The 16,021-nt window shown below is 41.2% G+C and overlaps 1 protein-coding gene across 1 annotated transcript in view; it reads left to right on the top strand.

The window, feature by feature from the left end:
• The first annotated feature begins 606 nt into the window (after positions 1-606).
• POMP (proteasome maturation protein) overlaps positions 607-16,021 on the top strand; it is a 28,997-nt gene continuing 13,582 nt past the window's right edge. The window contains exons 1-3 of the mRNA XM_053563375.1: positions 607-783; positions 11,968-12,065; positions 14,167-14,227. Of these exons, the coding sequence (XP_053419350.1) occupies positions 781-783; positions 11,968-12,065; positions 14,167-14,227 (162 nt within the window). The 5' untranslated portion in view covers positions 607-780. The remainder of the gene's footprint in view (positions 784-11,967; positions 12,066-14,166; positions 14,228-16,021) is intronic.

The following is a 16,021-nucleotide window of genomic DNA, read 5'->3' on the forward strand; positions in this document are numbered from 1 at the left end:
TCAAACTCAGGTCTCTGGGCGTATTTATTTAACCTCTTTATGTCTTGGCTTTCCCATCTGTAAAATTGGGGTAGCAGTAGTACTACCTCATGAGATTATTGAAAAGATTAGAGATAATGCAAGTGAAGCATTTAGAATATACTGATACATAATCTTATGAGTCCAGTGTATATCAGTTACGATCACCCCCGTCCAGGAACCACGCCAGCCTGGTCACCTTTTGTTTTCTTCATCTCAGCCCAGGGTTCTGCCCATAGCAGGTTATCGACATACAATATATTTTAAAATATAAAAATAACCAGACAGAAGCCTTATGTTCCACTATTGCCTTCTTTACTAAACGATCTTAGGCAAATCATTCAAACCTCTAGGCCTCGTTTTACCCTTCTGTAAAACGTAATACCTACCATAGAGCAATTCTGCGTTAAATAAGGCGACACATCTATAAAAGCACAATGCACACCTTAACACGCAGCACAGACCGTAATGTTTATTTTAAAAGTGGAGTTCGCATCTTCCCTCCCCTCCGGCACGTCCCGTCCCTCCGTCACCCTCCTCCCAGCCCACACCCTTACTCCGCCCTTGGCCCGCGGTCCCTCGGGATCACAGGCGTGGGAGCCTCCGTCCCGCGCGGCTCCCTCCGGGCTCCCTTCGCCCTCCTTCCTCCCCCGGACGGACGCACTTCCGGCGGATGTGGCGGGCGGCCCCCGGAAACGGAAGTAAGCGGCGGGGTCGACTGTAGGTAACCGGGCTGAGAGACTGTTCGCAGAGTCCGTGAAGATGGTGAGTTCCCTGGCGGCCCGAGTTCCAGGCGGGTTCGAGACCGTGGCTCGGCAGGAGCAGGGCGCCGCCTGCCAGCCCTTCCCCGGGTAACGGCGGCGACGGCGGCGGCCTGGGCAGGAAGCCGGCCGCGGGCGCCATGATCTGTCGAGTCACTGGGTTGGGGCGGGTCGTGACTGTAGCAGAGGCCCGATACGGCGCTAGTCCCTCAAGCAGCGATTCGGCTGCGTCCTGTTTCTCCTCCTCTCTCTGGGTTTGCGCTCTTTCATCCCAGGTCCCCAAGCAGCTCGGGGCCTTCCCCGTAGTTGGCTCAGAGCTGGAAAGAAAAACCCGAAAGTGCAACGTTTTGTACAGTGGCAGTGCAGACCCTTTCCCGGAAGGGGAAACCTCAGGAACCGAGAGCCCTCAAACTTGTTACTTCACGCCTTCCCCCCCTAATGCATAATGATGAACCCACAGCTATAGGTCGCATTTATATAGCCAAACTTTACAAACTGCTTTGAGAGTTTGTAGTGTCAGGTGTCTGTATGTTCAAAAACAGTCATAACAGCTGCTTTCCCCAGTTTGTCAGTTTTGTTAGTGCATCTCCGGCCTCCCTTCTACTCCTTTCTCCTTTTCTTTCCTTTAATTTAAAAGTTGTGATATTTGGAAAGACTCCTGAGTTACTGTTGCCACTGTTTCTGGTATGGGTTAATGCTGGTAAGCCATCATACAATTATAGAAAGCTTCTGTTGGTAAATACTATTTGTTGTAAAAAAGTTTTATAAACACTCTCAAGTGTAACTGGTAATTTGATTTTCATAGACTTGTTTTCTTCTGTACTTTATTAGAAACGTTAAAGTTCTGGCCCTGATATTTTACAGAAGGACATTGGAAAAATGACTGCAGCAATAAAACCCAGAAATCAGAATCCCCCTCTTCTTTGTGCAGAGAAGAAACATTTTCTGTCACTTTACAATAAAGGAGTCTGGCAGGAGGACAATGTTCATGTAGGAAAGTAGCAAAAGGTACATTTGGAAAGCTACAGTCATACAACTCTACAGAGGGCCCCCAACTTACAGTGGTTCAACTTAATTATTTTTCTTGACTTTAAAATATTGCAAAAGTGATATGCATTCAACAGAAACTATTCTTTTAATACGCATAAAACTATTCTTTCACTTTCAGTGCAGTATTCAATAAGTTGCATGAGATACTTAATTTTTTAAATAAAATAGGCTTTTTATTAGATGGTTTTGCCCAATTGTAGGCTTATGTAGGTGTTCTGAGCTCTGTTAAGGAAGGTTAGACTAAACTCTGATGTTCAGTAGGTTAGGTATATTAAATAATTTTCAGCTTCTTATATTTTCAACTTATCATAGGTGTATTGGGAAGTAACCTTATCATAAGTTAAGCAGCGTCTGTAGTCCTGGAGGGAGTTCAGCTACCTGATGCAGATGAGTAAACAGGGTGGAAAGAGGTGGTGTGGTTTGCTGACAGGTCTTTGAGTTCTGCTCTGGACCTTAATCTTCAGACATTGATGAACCAATGAAAGATTTTTATAGCAGTTTTTTGGGGGAAGGTTGTGTGTTTTCAGAAAACCTGAATGTGCATAATTGAACAATGGGTGAGTCTAATGCCGCAAGACCCATTAGAATTCTGTCGAAGTTATCCGTGTGTGAGAGTCTGGGCTAACACGGCAGAGCAAAGAATCCTCAGACAAGAGAAAGTACCTGATGAAATAAAATGTACAAATACATTAAGAAATCAATAAATCGAACTATTTTGGTTTCTCAGAATGGTTTCTTGTAGAGTAACAACCTGTAGCTGTTTTCTGTGGAATTATAGGGATATTTGCACTTGATTTAAAGTCAGCATCTTGTGCTTTATCTATTGTACTATTTACTAGTTTATTGCTTGTTTAATTTATCTTCATGAGATGAAACTGGGAGGTAGATGTGTATCTTCATTTAGGCTGTACCTGACACATAATAGGTGCCTAACAAGTATTTGGCAATTGCATATTTCATAGTATATAAATGTTTAGGGTGACAAAACATCCGTACCAAATGCACTGTTCCTTCTTTTTGTTTTGTTTTATACTACCCTGTTTCGCCGAAAATAAGACATCCTCTGAAAATAAGACCTACTTACAGGAAAGATAAGACGTCCTCTGAAAATAAGACCTAGCGCATCTTTGGGAGCACACCTTAATATAAGACACTGTCTTATTTTCAGGGAAACAGTATTCTGATTAGATGCATTTTGTTTTTATAGGTAATGCCCTCCTTTTATAAAAACCAAACACTGTTGGGTGGTGCCTGCAGCTCAGTGGTAAGGTGCTGGCCATCTATACCCAGCTTGGCGGGTTCAAACCCAGTCCAGGCCAGCGAAAAGAACAATGCAACAGCAAAAAGAAAAAAAAAAAATAGCCGGGCATTGTGGCAGGGGCCTACCACAGTCCCAACTACTTGGGAGGTTGAGGCAAGAGAATCACTTAAGCCCAAGAGTTTGAGGTTGCTATGAGCTGTGATGCCACGGCACTCTACCGAGGGCAACACAGTGAGACTCTCTCTAAAAAGAAAAACAAAACCCAAACTCTAGGGTCAGTGGAGTATGGCTGTAATCCCAGATACTTACTTGGAAGGCTGAGGCGGGAGGATTGCTTGAACCTAGGAGTTCAAATGGAGCCTGGGCAACATAACAAGACTTTGTCTCTAATGTAAGGATAGAAAAGAAAGAAACTAAACACTTTCTGAATTCCCTTTTTTCCTAGCTTCTGTGGGCACTTTTTTCTTTTTTTTTTTTTTTATTAAATCATAACTGTATACATTGATATGATCATGGGGCATCATACACTCGCTTCATAAACCATTTGACACATTTTTATCACAGTGGTTAACATAGCCTTTCTGGCGTTATCTCAGTTACTGTGCCAAAACATTTACATTCTACATTTACCAAGTTTCGCAAATACCCCTGTAAGATGCACCACAGGTGTGATCCCACCGATCCCCCTCCCTCTACCCACCCCCCCCTTCCCACTTCCCCCTATTGTTAAGTTGTAGCTGGGTTACAGCTTTCATGTGAGAGTCCCAAATTAGTTTCATAGTAGGGCTGTGTACATTGGGTACTTTTTCTTCCATTCTTGGGATACTTTACTAAGAAGAATATGTTCCAGCTCCATCCATGTAAACATGAAAGAGGTAAACTCTCCATCTTTCTTTAAGGCTGCATAGTATTCCATGGTATACATATACCACAATTTATTAATCCATTCGTGGATTGATGGGCACTTGGGCTTTTTCCATGACTTAGCTATTATGAATTGGGCTGCAATAAACATTCTGGTACAAATATCTTTTGTTATGTTGTGATTTTTGGTCTTCTGGGTATATGCCCAGCAGAGGAATTACAGGATTGAATGGCAGATCTATTTTTAGATCTCTGAGTGTTCTCCATATATCTTTCCAAAAGGAATGTATTAATTTGCATTCCTACCAGCAGTGCAGAAGTGTTCCCTTTTCTCCACATCCACGCCAACATCTCTGGTCTTGAGATTTTGTGATATAGGCTAGTCTCATTGGAGTTAGATGATATCTCAAAGTAGTTTTGATTTGCATTTCTCTGATGATTAAAGATGATGAGCATTTTTTCATATGTCTGAAGGCCTTGCGCCTGTCTTCTTCAGAGAAGTTTCTCTTCAAATCCCTTGCCCAGCCTGCGATGGGATCCCTTGTTTTTTTCTTGCTGATGCGTTTGAGTTCTCTGGATTCTGGTTATTAAACCTTTGTCAGAGATATACCCTGCAAATATCTTCTCCCATTCTGAGGGCTGTCTGCTTGCTCTGCTTACTGTGTTCTTAGCTGTGCAGAAGCTTTTTAGTTTGATCAAGTCCCAGTAGTGTATTTTTGAAGCTGCTTCAATTGCCCAGGGGGTTCTCCTCATGAAATACTCACCCAGACCAATTTCTTCAAGGGTTTTCCCTGCATTCTCCTCTAGTATTTTTATAGTTTCATGTTTTAAGTTTAAATCTTTAATCCAATGAGAGTCTATCTTAGTTAATGGTGAAAGGTGTGGGTCCACTTTCAGTCTTCTGCAGGTTGCCAGCCAGTTCACCCAGCACCATTTGTTAAATAGGGAATCTTTTCCCCACTGAATGTTTTTAATTGGCTTGTCAAAAATCAAATAGCGGTAAGTAGCTGGATTCATCTCTCGGTTCTCTATTCTGTTCCAGATATCTACTTCTCTGTTTTTGTGCCAATACCATGCTGTTTTGATCACTATCGATTTGTAGTAAAGTCTGAGGTCTGGTAGTGTGATTCCTCCTGTTTTGTTTTTATTTCTGAGTAATGTCTTGGCTATTCGAGGTTTTTTCTGATTCCATATAAAACGAAGTAATGTTTTTTCAAGATCTTTAAAATATGACAGTGGAGCTTTAATAGGGAGTGCGTTGAAATTATATATTGCTTTGGGTAGTATGGACATTTTGATAATGTTGATTCTTCCCAGCCATGAGCATGGTATGTTTTTCCATTTGTTAACATTTTCAGCTATTTCTTTTCTTAGAGTTTCATAGTTCTCTTTATAGAGATCTTTCACGTCTTTTGTTAGGTAAATTCCCAAATATTTCATCTTCTTTGGCACTACTGTGAATGGGATAGAGTCCTTAACTGCTTTTTCAATTTGACTGTTGTTGGTGTATATAAAGGTTACCGATTTATGAATGTTGATTTTGTAACCTGAGACGCTGCTGTATTGCTTGATCACTTCTAGGAGTTTTGTAGTAGAGTCCCTAGTGTTTTCCAGATACACAATCATACCATCTGCGAAGAGCGAGAGTTTGATCTCTTCTGACCCTATATGGATACCCTTGATTGCCTTTTCTTCCCTAATTGCGGTGGCTAAAACTTCCATTACAATGTTGAAAAGCAATGGAGACAATGGGCAGCCTTGTCTGGTTCCTGATCTGAGTGGAAATGATTCCAATTTAACTCCATTCAATATGATATTGGCTGTGGGTTTGCTGTAGATAGCCTCTATCAGTTTAAGAAAAGTCCCTTCTAGACCAATTTTCTTGAGTGTTCCGATCATGAAGGGATGCTGGATATTATCAAAAGCTTTTTCTGCATCAATTGAGAGAATCATATGGTCTTTGTTTTTTAATTTGTTTATGTGCTGAATTACATTTATAGATTTACGTATATTGAACCAGCCTTGAGACCCTGGGATAAAACCAACTTGGTCATGATGTATAATTTGTTTGATGTGTTGCTGGATTCTGTTTGTTAGGATCTTGTTGAATATTTTTGCATCTATATTCATTAGTGATATTGGTCTATAATTTTCTTTTCTTGTTGGGTCTTTTCCTGGTTTGGGGATCGGGGTGATGTTTGCTTCATAGAACATGTTGGGTAGTCTTCCTTCTTTTTCTACATTTTGGAACAGGTTGAGTAATATAGGTACTAATTCCTCTTTAAAGGTTTGGTAGAATTCTGACATGAAACCATCTGGTCCCGGGCTTTCTTTTTAGGGAGGTTTTGTATAGTTGATACTATTTCTGAACTTGATATGGGTCTATTCAACATTTCCACTTGATTCTGGTTAAGTCTTGGAAGGTGGCGCGCTTCCAAGTATCGGTCTATTTCCTTCAGATTTTCATATTTCTGAGAATAAAGTTTCGTGTAATATTCATTAAGGATTTTTTGGATTTCTGATGAGTCTGTAGTTATTTCGTCTTTGTTGTTTCTGATTGATGATATTAGAGATTTTACTCTTTTTACTCTTTTTTTCCTGATTAGGTTGGCCAGAGGTTTATCCATTTTATTGACCTTTTCAAAAAACCAGCTTTTTGATTTATTGATCTGTTGTATTATTCTTTTGTTTTCAATTTCATTTAATTCTGCTCTAATTTTGGTTATTTCTTTTCTTCTACTGGGTTTGGGGTTGGAATGTTCTTCCTTTTCCAGTTGCGTGAGATGTCCCATTAAGTTGTTAACTTCCTCTCTTTCCGTTCTCTTGAGGAAGGCTTGCAGTGCTATAAATTTCCCTCTTAGAATTGTTTTTGCAGTGTCCCAGAGGTTCTGATAGTTTGTGTCTTCATTGTCGTTTTGTTCCAAAAAATTGGCGATTTCTTTCTTAATCTCATCTCTGACCCAGCTATCATTCAGCATAAGGTTATTTAACTTCCATGTTTTTGTATGGGTATGCAGATTCCTGTTGTTATTCAATTCAAGTTTTATTCCATGGTGGTCCGAGAAGATGCATGGAATAATTTCTATTCCTTTAAATTTACTGAGGTTAGACTTGTGACCTAAAATGTGGTCAATTTTGGAGTAAGTTCCGTGGGCTGATGAGAAGTATGTGTATTCAGTTTTGTTGGGATGAAATGTTCTGTAGATGTCTGCTAAATCTAAATATTGGATGGTTAGGTTTAAATCTAAGATTTCTTTGCTCAGCTTCTTTCTGGAGGATCGATCCAACACTGCCAAGGGAGTGTTGAAATCTCCGACGATTATGGAGCTGGAGGAAATCAAGTTGCTCATGTCTGTTAGAGTTTCTCTTATAAATTGAGGTGCATTCTGGTTGGGTGCATAGATATTAATAATTGAGATCTCATCATATTGAGTATTACCCTTAACAAATATGAAGTGACCATTCTTGTCCTTCCTTACTTTTGATGGTTTAAAGCCTACTGTATCTGCAAATAAAATTGCAACACCTGCTTTTTTCTGATTACCATTTGCCTGAAATATGGATGACCATCCTTTCACCCTGAGTCTGTATTTGTCTTTTAAGTTGAGTTGTGACTCTTGTATGCAACAAATATCTGGCTTGAGTTTTTGTATCCAGTCAGCTAACCTATGTCTCTTTAGAGGACAGTTTAAGCCATTCACATTGATGGAGAGTATTGATAAGTCTGGTGGAATTTTGGGTATCGAGTTTTTCAAAGGTCCAGTGGACATTTTTAATCCTTTCGCCAGTGTGGAAGTTGGAGTTTGATCCAAAGTTTCTGAGTGAGTTTACTTTTGTGGTATAGGATTGGGTTGGTCATTGTGGAGGATAGGTCTGAGAACATCCTGAAGAGCTGGTTTACTTATGGCAAAGTTTTTCAACATATGAATGTCATTGAAGTATTTAATTTCTCCATCATAGATGAAACTCAGTTTAGCTGGATACAAGATCCTGGGTTGAAAGTTTTTTTGCTTTAGGAGATTAAAAGTTGATGACCAGCCTCTTCTGGCTTGAAAAGTTTCAGCAGAGAGATCTGCAGTTATTCTAATATTCTTACCTTTGTACATTATAGTTTTCTTTCGCCGGGCTGCTTTGAGAATCTTCTCTTTCATGTTAACTTTAGTGAAGCTAATTATGATATGCCTGGGGGATGACTTATTGAGGTTGAATCGTGCTGGGGTTCTGAAGCTGTCTGCTATCTGAATTTCAGATTCTCTAGGCATGTCTGGAAAATTTTCTTTCATAATTTCATGCAGAAGGGCCTCTGTGCCCTTGGAGGCGACTTCATCATTCTCAGAAATTCCTATAATCTTTATGTTGCTTTTTTTCGAATTATCTGAGAGTTCTCTGAGTGAGTGATCCGTTTTTGCTCTCCATTTCTCTTCCTCTTTGAGAGATTGGGAGCGTTCGAAGACTTTATCTTCAATGTCAGAAATCCTTTCTTCTGCTTGCTCCATTCTGTTACTGAGGGATTCTACTGTATTTTTCATATCTTTGAGGGCTGTAAGTTCTTGCTTCAGTGTGTCTAAGTCTTTGGTGGTTTTGTCTTTAAATTCGTTAAATTCTTGAGACAATTTTTGAATTTCTCCTCGAATTCCTAATTCCATTTTATTAATCTTGTCTGCAATCCAAATTCTGAATTCGATTTCTGACATTTCAGCCAGTTGTTTATGAATGGGATCTTCAATCATATCTGCCGTATCTTTTCTTGGAGGGGTTGATCTATTCTGGTTATGCATGTTACCAGAGTTTTTCCGCTGATTCCGCCCCATGGTTATTTTACTCCCTTTGGTTTTTCCCCTGGGGTTTTATTGAGGGCCCGTACAGTGTTGTGGCCTGAGAAACTGGGGCCCTGTCTGGTGTGGTGGAGCAAAGTGGTTCTGTCTTGCCTTCAGCTGGTTTCTGTTCGATCCTATTGCAACTTCTACTCTGGCTTGAAGTCTCAGCTGTGTGGAAAAATCAGCAATTAAGTCACCCCGCCTGCCCACCTCTGGCCCCAGTTGGAAAAGGAGAATCAAACCTTCCTACAATCGCACACCCAGGGCACTGCCTGAAAAGTCCTCAGTCTATTAGCCCAGTTCAAAAGGTCCAAATCCGCTGTCTCAATCGGCACTTGTCTCGGGTGGGAGAGTTCAAGAGGTCTCTGGGAACTGGATCATAGGGGCCTGGTGACTCCTCTGACACGGCTCACCCCAGTGCAGCGTGGAGTCAGGAGGAGCCACCCAGCAAACAGAGCAGTCTAGGAAGGTTGACATCTCCTTCCCCACTTTGCCCCTCTGTCGGACCCAGTCACTGGTATCTCTGCAGATGGCTAACCCAGTTGCCTGCAGTGAACAGACACTCCGGGGGTTTGCACCTGCCTGAATCACAAGGAAGTGTGCAGGCCCCCGCAGACTGCCGCTATCTAGCAGGAGGAGATGGGGCCTGACATCTTTGAGTGTTTGATGCAGGTGATGGGAAGGAGGTGTTCACTCAGGCTTAGCCCCGTCCCTGATGGATGCTGCGAACAGAACAGAACAGACAACTTTGCGGGGTTCTGTCTCTGTTCCTGTTGAAATCGCCTACAGAAGACGGGCTGTTTTGAGTTCAAACGTCTTTGCTGCTGGAGATTTGCGTTCGAACACCTCTCTGGGTCGGCCCCGCCCTGGAAGTTTCCCGGGTTTGTGAGCCGTGTCAGGAAATCCCCCGCTCACCGGTGGCCTCCTCTGGTTGCCCAGGGAGACAGGGGGTGTGGCCTCAGAATATCCAGAAGTGAGCGTTCTGCCGTAAAAGAAAAAACGGCTGTTGATCTACCTCCAGGGAACTGCTGCTCTGGTGTGGGCACTCAGGCGACCCTTTTCTCCTCTGTCCCGCGCCCCAGAGTTAGCACTGAGCGGCCGCAGTTTGTGCTGGGTCCACACCCCTCAAGAGATCCCCCAAGAATCAGAACTCTTGGGGGATGGGCCCCCAGACCCCGATTGGGAGTGGGGGGGGGGGAAGCTAGAGTTTCATTCAGTTTCACGCAATACTACGTCCGGGGAGGGCTCCTGCACTGCACCGCAGGGAAGTGCCGCCAAGGCTTGATTTCCCCTCAGCAGAGTACCCTCTCCTCGCTCCCGTGTCCCAGAGTCAGCGCTGACCTGACGCAGCTCAGGCACTGTGCACTCCCCTTGAGAAATCACCCAAGGATCCGAACTCCTGGGGGATAGGCCCTCAGACCCTGAGTGAGAGTAGGGGCTCTCAGCTCTCAGCGGGGAAGCTAGAGTCTTATTCAGTCTTGTGCCCCGTAATGTTGCCCGGGGAGGGTTGGTGCACTGCACTGCAGGGAAGTGCCGCGAGGCGTGACTCCCCCTCAGCCCGGTGCCCTCTCCTCACTCGCGCACCTCAGAGTCAATGCTGACCAGTCGCAACTCGGGGACTGTCCACTCCCCTTGAGAAATCACCCAAGGATTCGAATTCCTGGGGGACAGGCCTCCAGACCTCAGTGGGCGTGAGGGGAGCGCCGGGGATTCAGGGTTGCCGGCAAAGGATTCCCAAAGTTTTATTCAGCCCTATGTCCGGCAGGAGAACGCCACGGCACCCCAGTAGGGGAGGTAGGTCCAGTTTTTAGAAGGTCTCTCCCTGGAGTGTAGTGGGAGGGCCTTTAATTTCTGCCCGCTTGTTCAATTGTGGGGCTCTTGAGCCGGTCTCATGGGGGAGGGGGACTCCCGTCCGCCTGGTGGTGGATTTTGTACCTTTTGTTTGCGTCCTTGTGATCACAGCTTGCCTCAGCGGTGTTGATGTACGTTCTTCAACCTTCTCTCTTGGTGAGGCTCAAGTCCACCAGGACACCTACTAAATTCCTGTCCCTTAACTCTCCTTCTGGACGGGAGCCTCTGTTGAAAGCTGGCTTCAGTCCGCCATCTTGTCTCCCTCCCTGTGGGCACTTTTTTCTAGCTCTCTTGTCTGTTCTTACCCCTATTTCTTTGTTCTTCCTTATCCTTAAAAATGGTATTCCCCAGAATTCTCTCCCCCTGGTTCATCCTATGTTAAACTTTCCAACCTAAGGGGAGAGATCTTTCCAGTGAAAGTAAATCTGATCTTGCCTTATCCCTTCACAGGCTCTATCAATTTCAGAATAAAACCCAGGTTTCTTTGTATGTAAAACTTTATTTTTCTATTTTGCCAGTCTTTACTAATACCTACGGATACATGTATTTTAGTCAGACATCTCAAACTACTTACAAATAATTCATTTATATTTTCACACCTTTATCCATATTATTTCTTTTTGTTTGTTTGTTTTCCTTTGCTGAAGATGCTATATAACATGCTATTTCTTTTTTTCCTGGAATGCCTTTCAGTTTGGCAACATTAAGAAACCAGCTGAGGGCTGAGCATGTTGTTCACACCTGTAACCCCATCAGTTCGGGAGGCTGAGGTGGGAGGATCATTTGGGGTCAGAAGTTAAAGTCCAGCCTGGTGGCATAGTGAGACCCTGTGTCTACAAAAATCTTTTTTAAAATTAGTCAGATGTGGTGACGCATACCTGTAGTCCCAGCTACTTGGGAGGCTGAGGTGGGAGGATCACTTGAGCCCAGGAGCTCATGACTCCAGGAGCTGTGATCATGCTCCTGCATTCCAGCCTAAGTGAAAGTGAGATCCTGTCTCAAGAAAAACCAAACAACCCCAAAAACCCAGAGATCAGCTTGGGAATCCTTCCCACTCCCAATTTTGGTGTTACTCTTCATATCACTTAGGTTCTTCTATCATAATGCTTAAGTCTTATTATAATTGTCTAGTGCAGTGGTTCTCAACCTTCCTAATGCCGCGGCCCTTATACAGTTCCTGTGGGTTGCGCCCTACAGGTTGAGAACTGCTGGTAGTGTGTCGGGTCTTTGAGGGAGAGACCTTATCTTTTTTCTCTCCTACTTAACAGTAGTTTTCACATAGGTGTTGGGGGTGGTGGTGTTTAAATATTTTGGTATTTAATACTGTTTCTTATTTCTGTTATAGAATGCCAGAGGACTTGGATCACAGCTAAAGGACAGTATTCCTGTTACTGAACTTTCAGCAAGTGGACCCTTTGAAAGTCATGATCTTCTTCGGAAAGGGTATATGCAGGAGTTGTGACTTCAACTTTGTTATAATAAAATGTTTCTGTGAATTATTTTTCACTGTGTTCTCCATAAGACTATCAATGTATATTTAATTTGGGAGATGATACCTTAGATAAGGTGGGAAGTGGGAGGGGAAGAGCTGTAAATGTTTTCTGTAGTAGAAGAAGCATCTCAGAGTAGTAGGTTTCCAAAGTAGGGCAATCTCCTAGGCAATGGTACTCATTAGCATTATTTGATAGGAATTATTATTAGTACTTATTTTTGCTACTGATAATTGGAGAGCCATTTGCCTCCTGATATTGTTAGCTATTGGAGTAATTCACTCTTAGGAGGAAGGCACTAGAACATAGCAGTTAAGAGGATGGACTCTGGACTCAGACTGCCTGGATTTGGATCCAGACTATGCTATTTACTAGATGTGTGCCTTTGGGCAAGTGACTTAATTGTTCTATGTCCTCCATCTTTATTTTTAAAATAGGGCCAATAATAATACGTATCTTACTTTGAGGGATAATAAGTTAATACCTAAAAAATATTTAAAACAGTATCTGACATTAGAAGCATTCCGTGTTTACTGCTGTATTTCTCTTCTAGCTTTAGCACACAGTTTATGCCCCCTTTCTGTGATTATAAGAATAATGTCTTTCCCCTATAAGCATATCTTGAATTTTTAAATTTATACATGTATCTAATTTTATTATTTTGTTTTTTAGTATTTAAGGCAAGTGTGAAATAGTTTGTGAGGAAAAGAAAGATAGGTTCACAGAGCAAGAACAAGATGTAGGTTTGCAGAGCAAGATACGTTTTCTGTAGACAGCAACAGGTCCCCATTGTCGCGTCAAAGAAAAGGACTTACACGAGATTAGACAATTAAGTTTGTGAACTCATCCTAGAGAAGTTCTCCATACCTCATTGGTGAATATCACTGTGATCACCTTCAAAGCCTTTGGTCATCTCATGACTGTAGTGATATTCAGCAATGAGGGATGCAGCACTTTTTCTAGGACAACTTTATGAACTTGTCAGACCTCTTATGACAACAACTCTGGTAGCCATTTCAAAAAGAGTTCCAAAATTGCTTTGAAGGGTGGACTAGGCACTGGCATCAGTGAATAGCTTCCCCAGGGGATTACCTTGAAGGTGACCCTTGCAGGTACTCATCAGTGAGGTATGTAGCACTTTTTCTAGGGCAAGTTAGCGAACTTAATTGTCCTTCCTCATATCTAGTTTTAAAATGTTATTACAACAGAATGGCAGACGTAATCTTTCATTACTTTCAATTTTATAGTAAAAGATGCAATATATAGCCCATTGAATTGGAAATATAATTTGATTTGTAGTATAATCAGATTCATTGGCTAGGCAGTAACTACTAAGTCCTATTGATTTTTTTTTTTCCATATTAAATGTTCCTTTTTCTTTCTGATTGAACTCTAAAATTGCCATGAGCAGGACAATTTTCAAGTCCCACTTCTTGGATACTGTTCTGTACAAAGACAAAATTCAATAAATGATTGTGGCAGGATGTCTAAGGGTTTTTTTTAGCTTTAAATCAAGGTTTGGACAATAAGATTGTCATAAAGACCAGTGCCCTGGTTCTATCTGTGCATCACCTAACAGTAATTTCACATGGAGGTGTTTAGTAAATGCTTTAATATGTTTACTAAAGATATATTAAACATGTGTAAGACCTGAGGGAAAAGGCTTAAATATTTTATGTAGTGCTATAAACATCTCATCAGAGTAATAGTAATAAACATATGTTTATTGAATTTCTTCTCGGTTTAGGGCATCATTTACCACCAGGTTTTGGAAAGTTCCAAAACCCTAGCAATTAGAGTCTTGACCACCACCATAATAGATATATTCTTAAAAAATTATCATACAGGGCATTTGACTTTTTTTCTTTTTGGTACATAGTTCTATGAATTTTAATACATACATCAATTCCTGTAACTATCACCACAGTCAGACTACAGAACAAAATAACCTCTCTCATGCCATTCCATTATAGTCAGTCCTTAATAGATAGGATTTTGAGCTGTGGGTATTGAGTGATACTTAATTGCCCCTTTAAATTTTTTTTTTTTTCCAGTTTTTCTTGTCTGAAAAATGAACTTTTGCCTAGTCATCCTCTTGAATTATCAGAAAAAAATGTAAGTATATTACTTGTGTCAGTCTCCTTGGAGGCTTTTGCGTTATCATTATACTGCTCCATTAAAGGTCCCTTTCTCCACATCCTTTTCTCTCTTTTATGCACATGTCCAGTGTTTGGTCCACTTATTCATTCCTCTCAGAATTTTCTCATGATAATTATGTTTTCTTTTATATTTTTTTCCTGGCATTTTTGCTGTCAGCTTCCCAACTCTCTACCCTTGACTTTCTTTCTTAGTCAAGCCCTGCACTTCCGAGTTGCTAAGGAACATATCCTCGAGGCACAGTAGGTATAACCCCCAGCCTTAAGGGACTTAAAATTCAATGGGGAAGATAAGCAGAGGGTAGGAGGAGGCTTCATAAAGTGCTGGAGAGGACCAAAGATAGGGCAGCCACATACTTTGGGAGGCTTTATGGAGGAGGAGACATTTGAATGTTTTTGGCCAATATTCATTAAGTAACTCAGTGGAGAAAGATCACTTCCAAAAAGAGGATAGCATGTACAGAAAAAAAGAAACAACTTAAAGTCTTCTTAAATGAACATAGAATAAGAAGATACAGGTTTCTTATTATTTGGGGAAGATAGTACAGCACTGTTGGGTAACAGAAGGAAGAGGTTCCTCTATTTTGTTTTTTAAATTTTTTGCTTCCTTTTTCTTTAATAAGAGGATAGATCTTCCTGCGAGAAAGAGTAGAGCAGATAATATTGTGAAATTGAAGTTCAAGAAAGATGAGAAAATACCTTCTAGCATTCAGGTTTTAGGCTCAGAAATTTGACAGCTCATAGTAGACTTAAAAGCATACGAATATGATTATAAAAGCATAGTTGTTCATGTTTGAGAAATTATGAAAGAAATGAAAATTGCCTATTTTCTCTCTATCAATCAGCTGTCTATCTATTTATTTATTTATTTATGAGACACAGGGTAGAGTGGCCTGGAGTTAGCTCACAGCAACCTCAAACTCCTGGGCTCAAGTGATCCTCTTGCGGCAGCCTCCTGAGTAACTGGGACTATAAGCACCTGCCACAAGACTAGCTACTTTTTCTATTTTTAGTAGAGATGGGGTCTTACCTTGGGCAGAGTTGTCTCAAACTCCTGAGTTCAAGCAATCCACCCACTTTGGCCTCCCAGAGTGCTAGGATTACATGGTGTGATTATACTGTTCCCAGCCAATAATCTACTTTTCTGAAAGGGATTTAAATAAAAAAAAAAGATTGTGGTAATACTTGGGACTGTTCTTAAGTAGACTACTGAATAGAGGGCTATGAGCATTTAGTAAAGTAAGGAATGCTCTCTAGCAAATGTTTGAGGTCATAGCATGTTAATCTTAGTTCAGTCTTTTATTGAATTACCAAATGGGTCAGTCAAGGGACCAAATTATCTGACAAGGGATAAGCTGGAGGGTTGTATGGTGCATTATGGGTTAAGTCAAAATAGTGTAGGGTGAATTGTATGTGGTTGATAACTATACCTAGAAAGTAATAATTTAGGAATTGTTAATTTAGAGGGGATGTTGTACCTTGTTGTAGGGATCTTGTACCTTTACTTATATCTTAGATAGTAAGGTAAACACTTAGGCAGATTAAATATTTTTTAAAGACACGAGGGTAACCATAGAAAGCATGTAAATTAAATTTTTAGAAGAAAAAGCTGGTATGGTTCATTTTGGTAAATAATTGAACTATATCAGAGTAAGAAAATAGATCAAAAGGCTAGGCTAAAACATGAAGAAAAACATTGTAGAAGCGAGTGTGAAGCTCTGCATTTGAGTTCTAAAAATATTCACTTTTAGGT

This window comes from Nycticebus coucang, chromosome 15 (genome assembly GCF_027406575.1).
Source record: "Nycticebus coucang isolate mNycCou1 chromosome 15, mNycCou1.pri, whole genome shotgun sequence".
Classification (NCBI taxonomy): domain Eukaryota; kingdom Metazoa; phylum Chordata; class Mammalia; order Primates; family Lorisidae; genus Nycticebus; species Nycticebus coucang.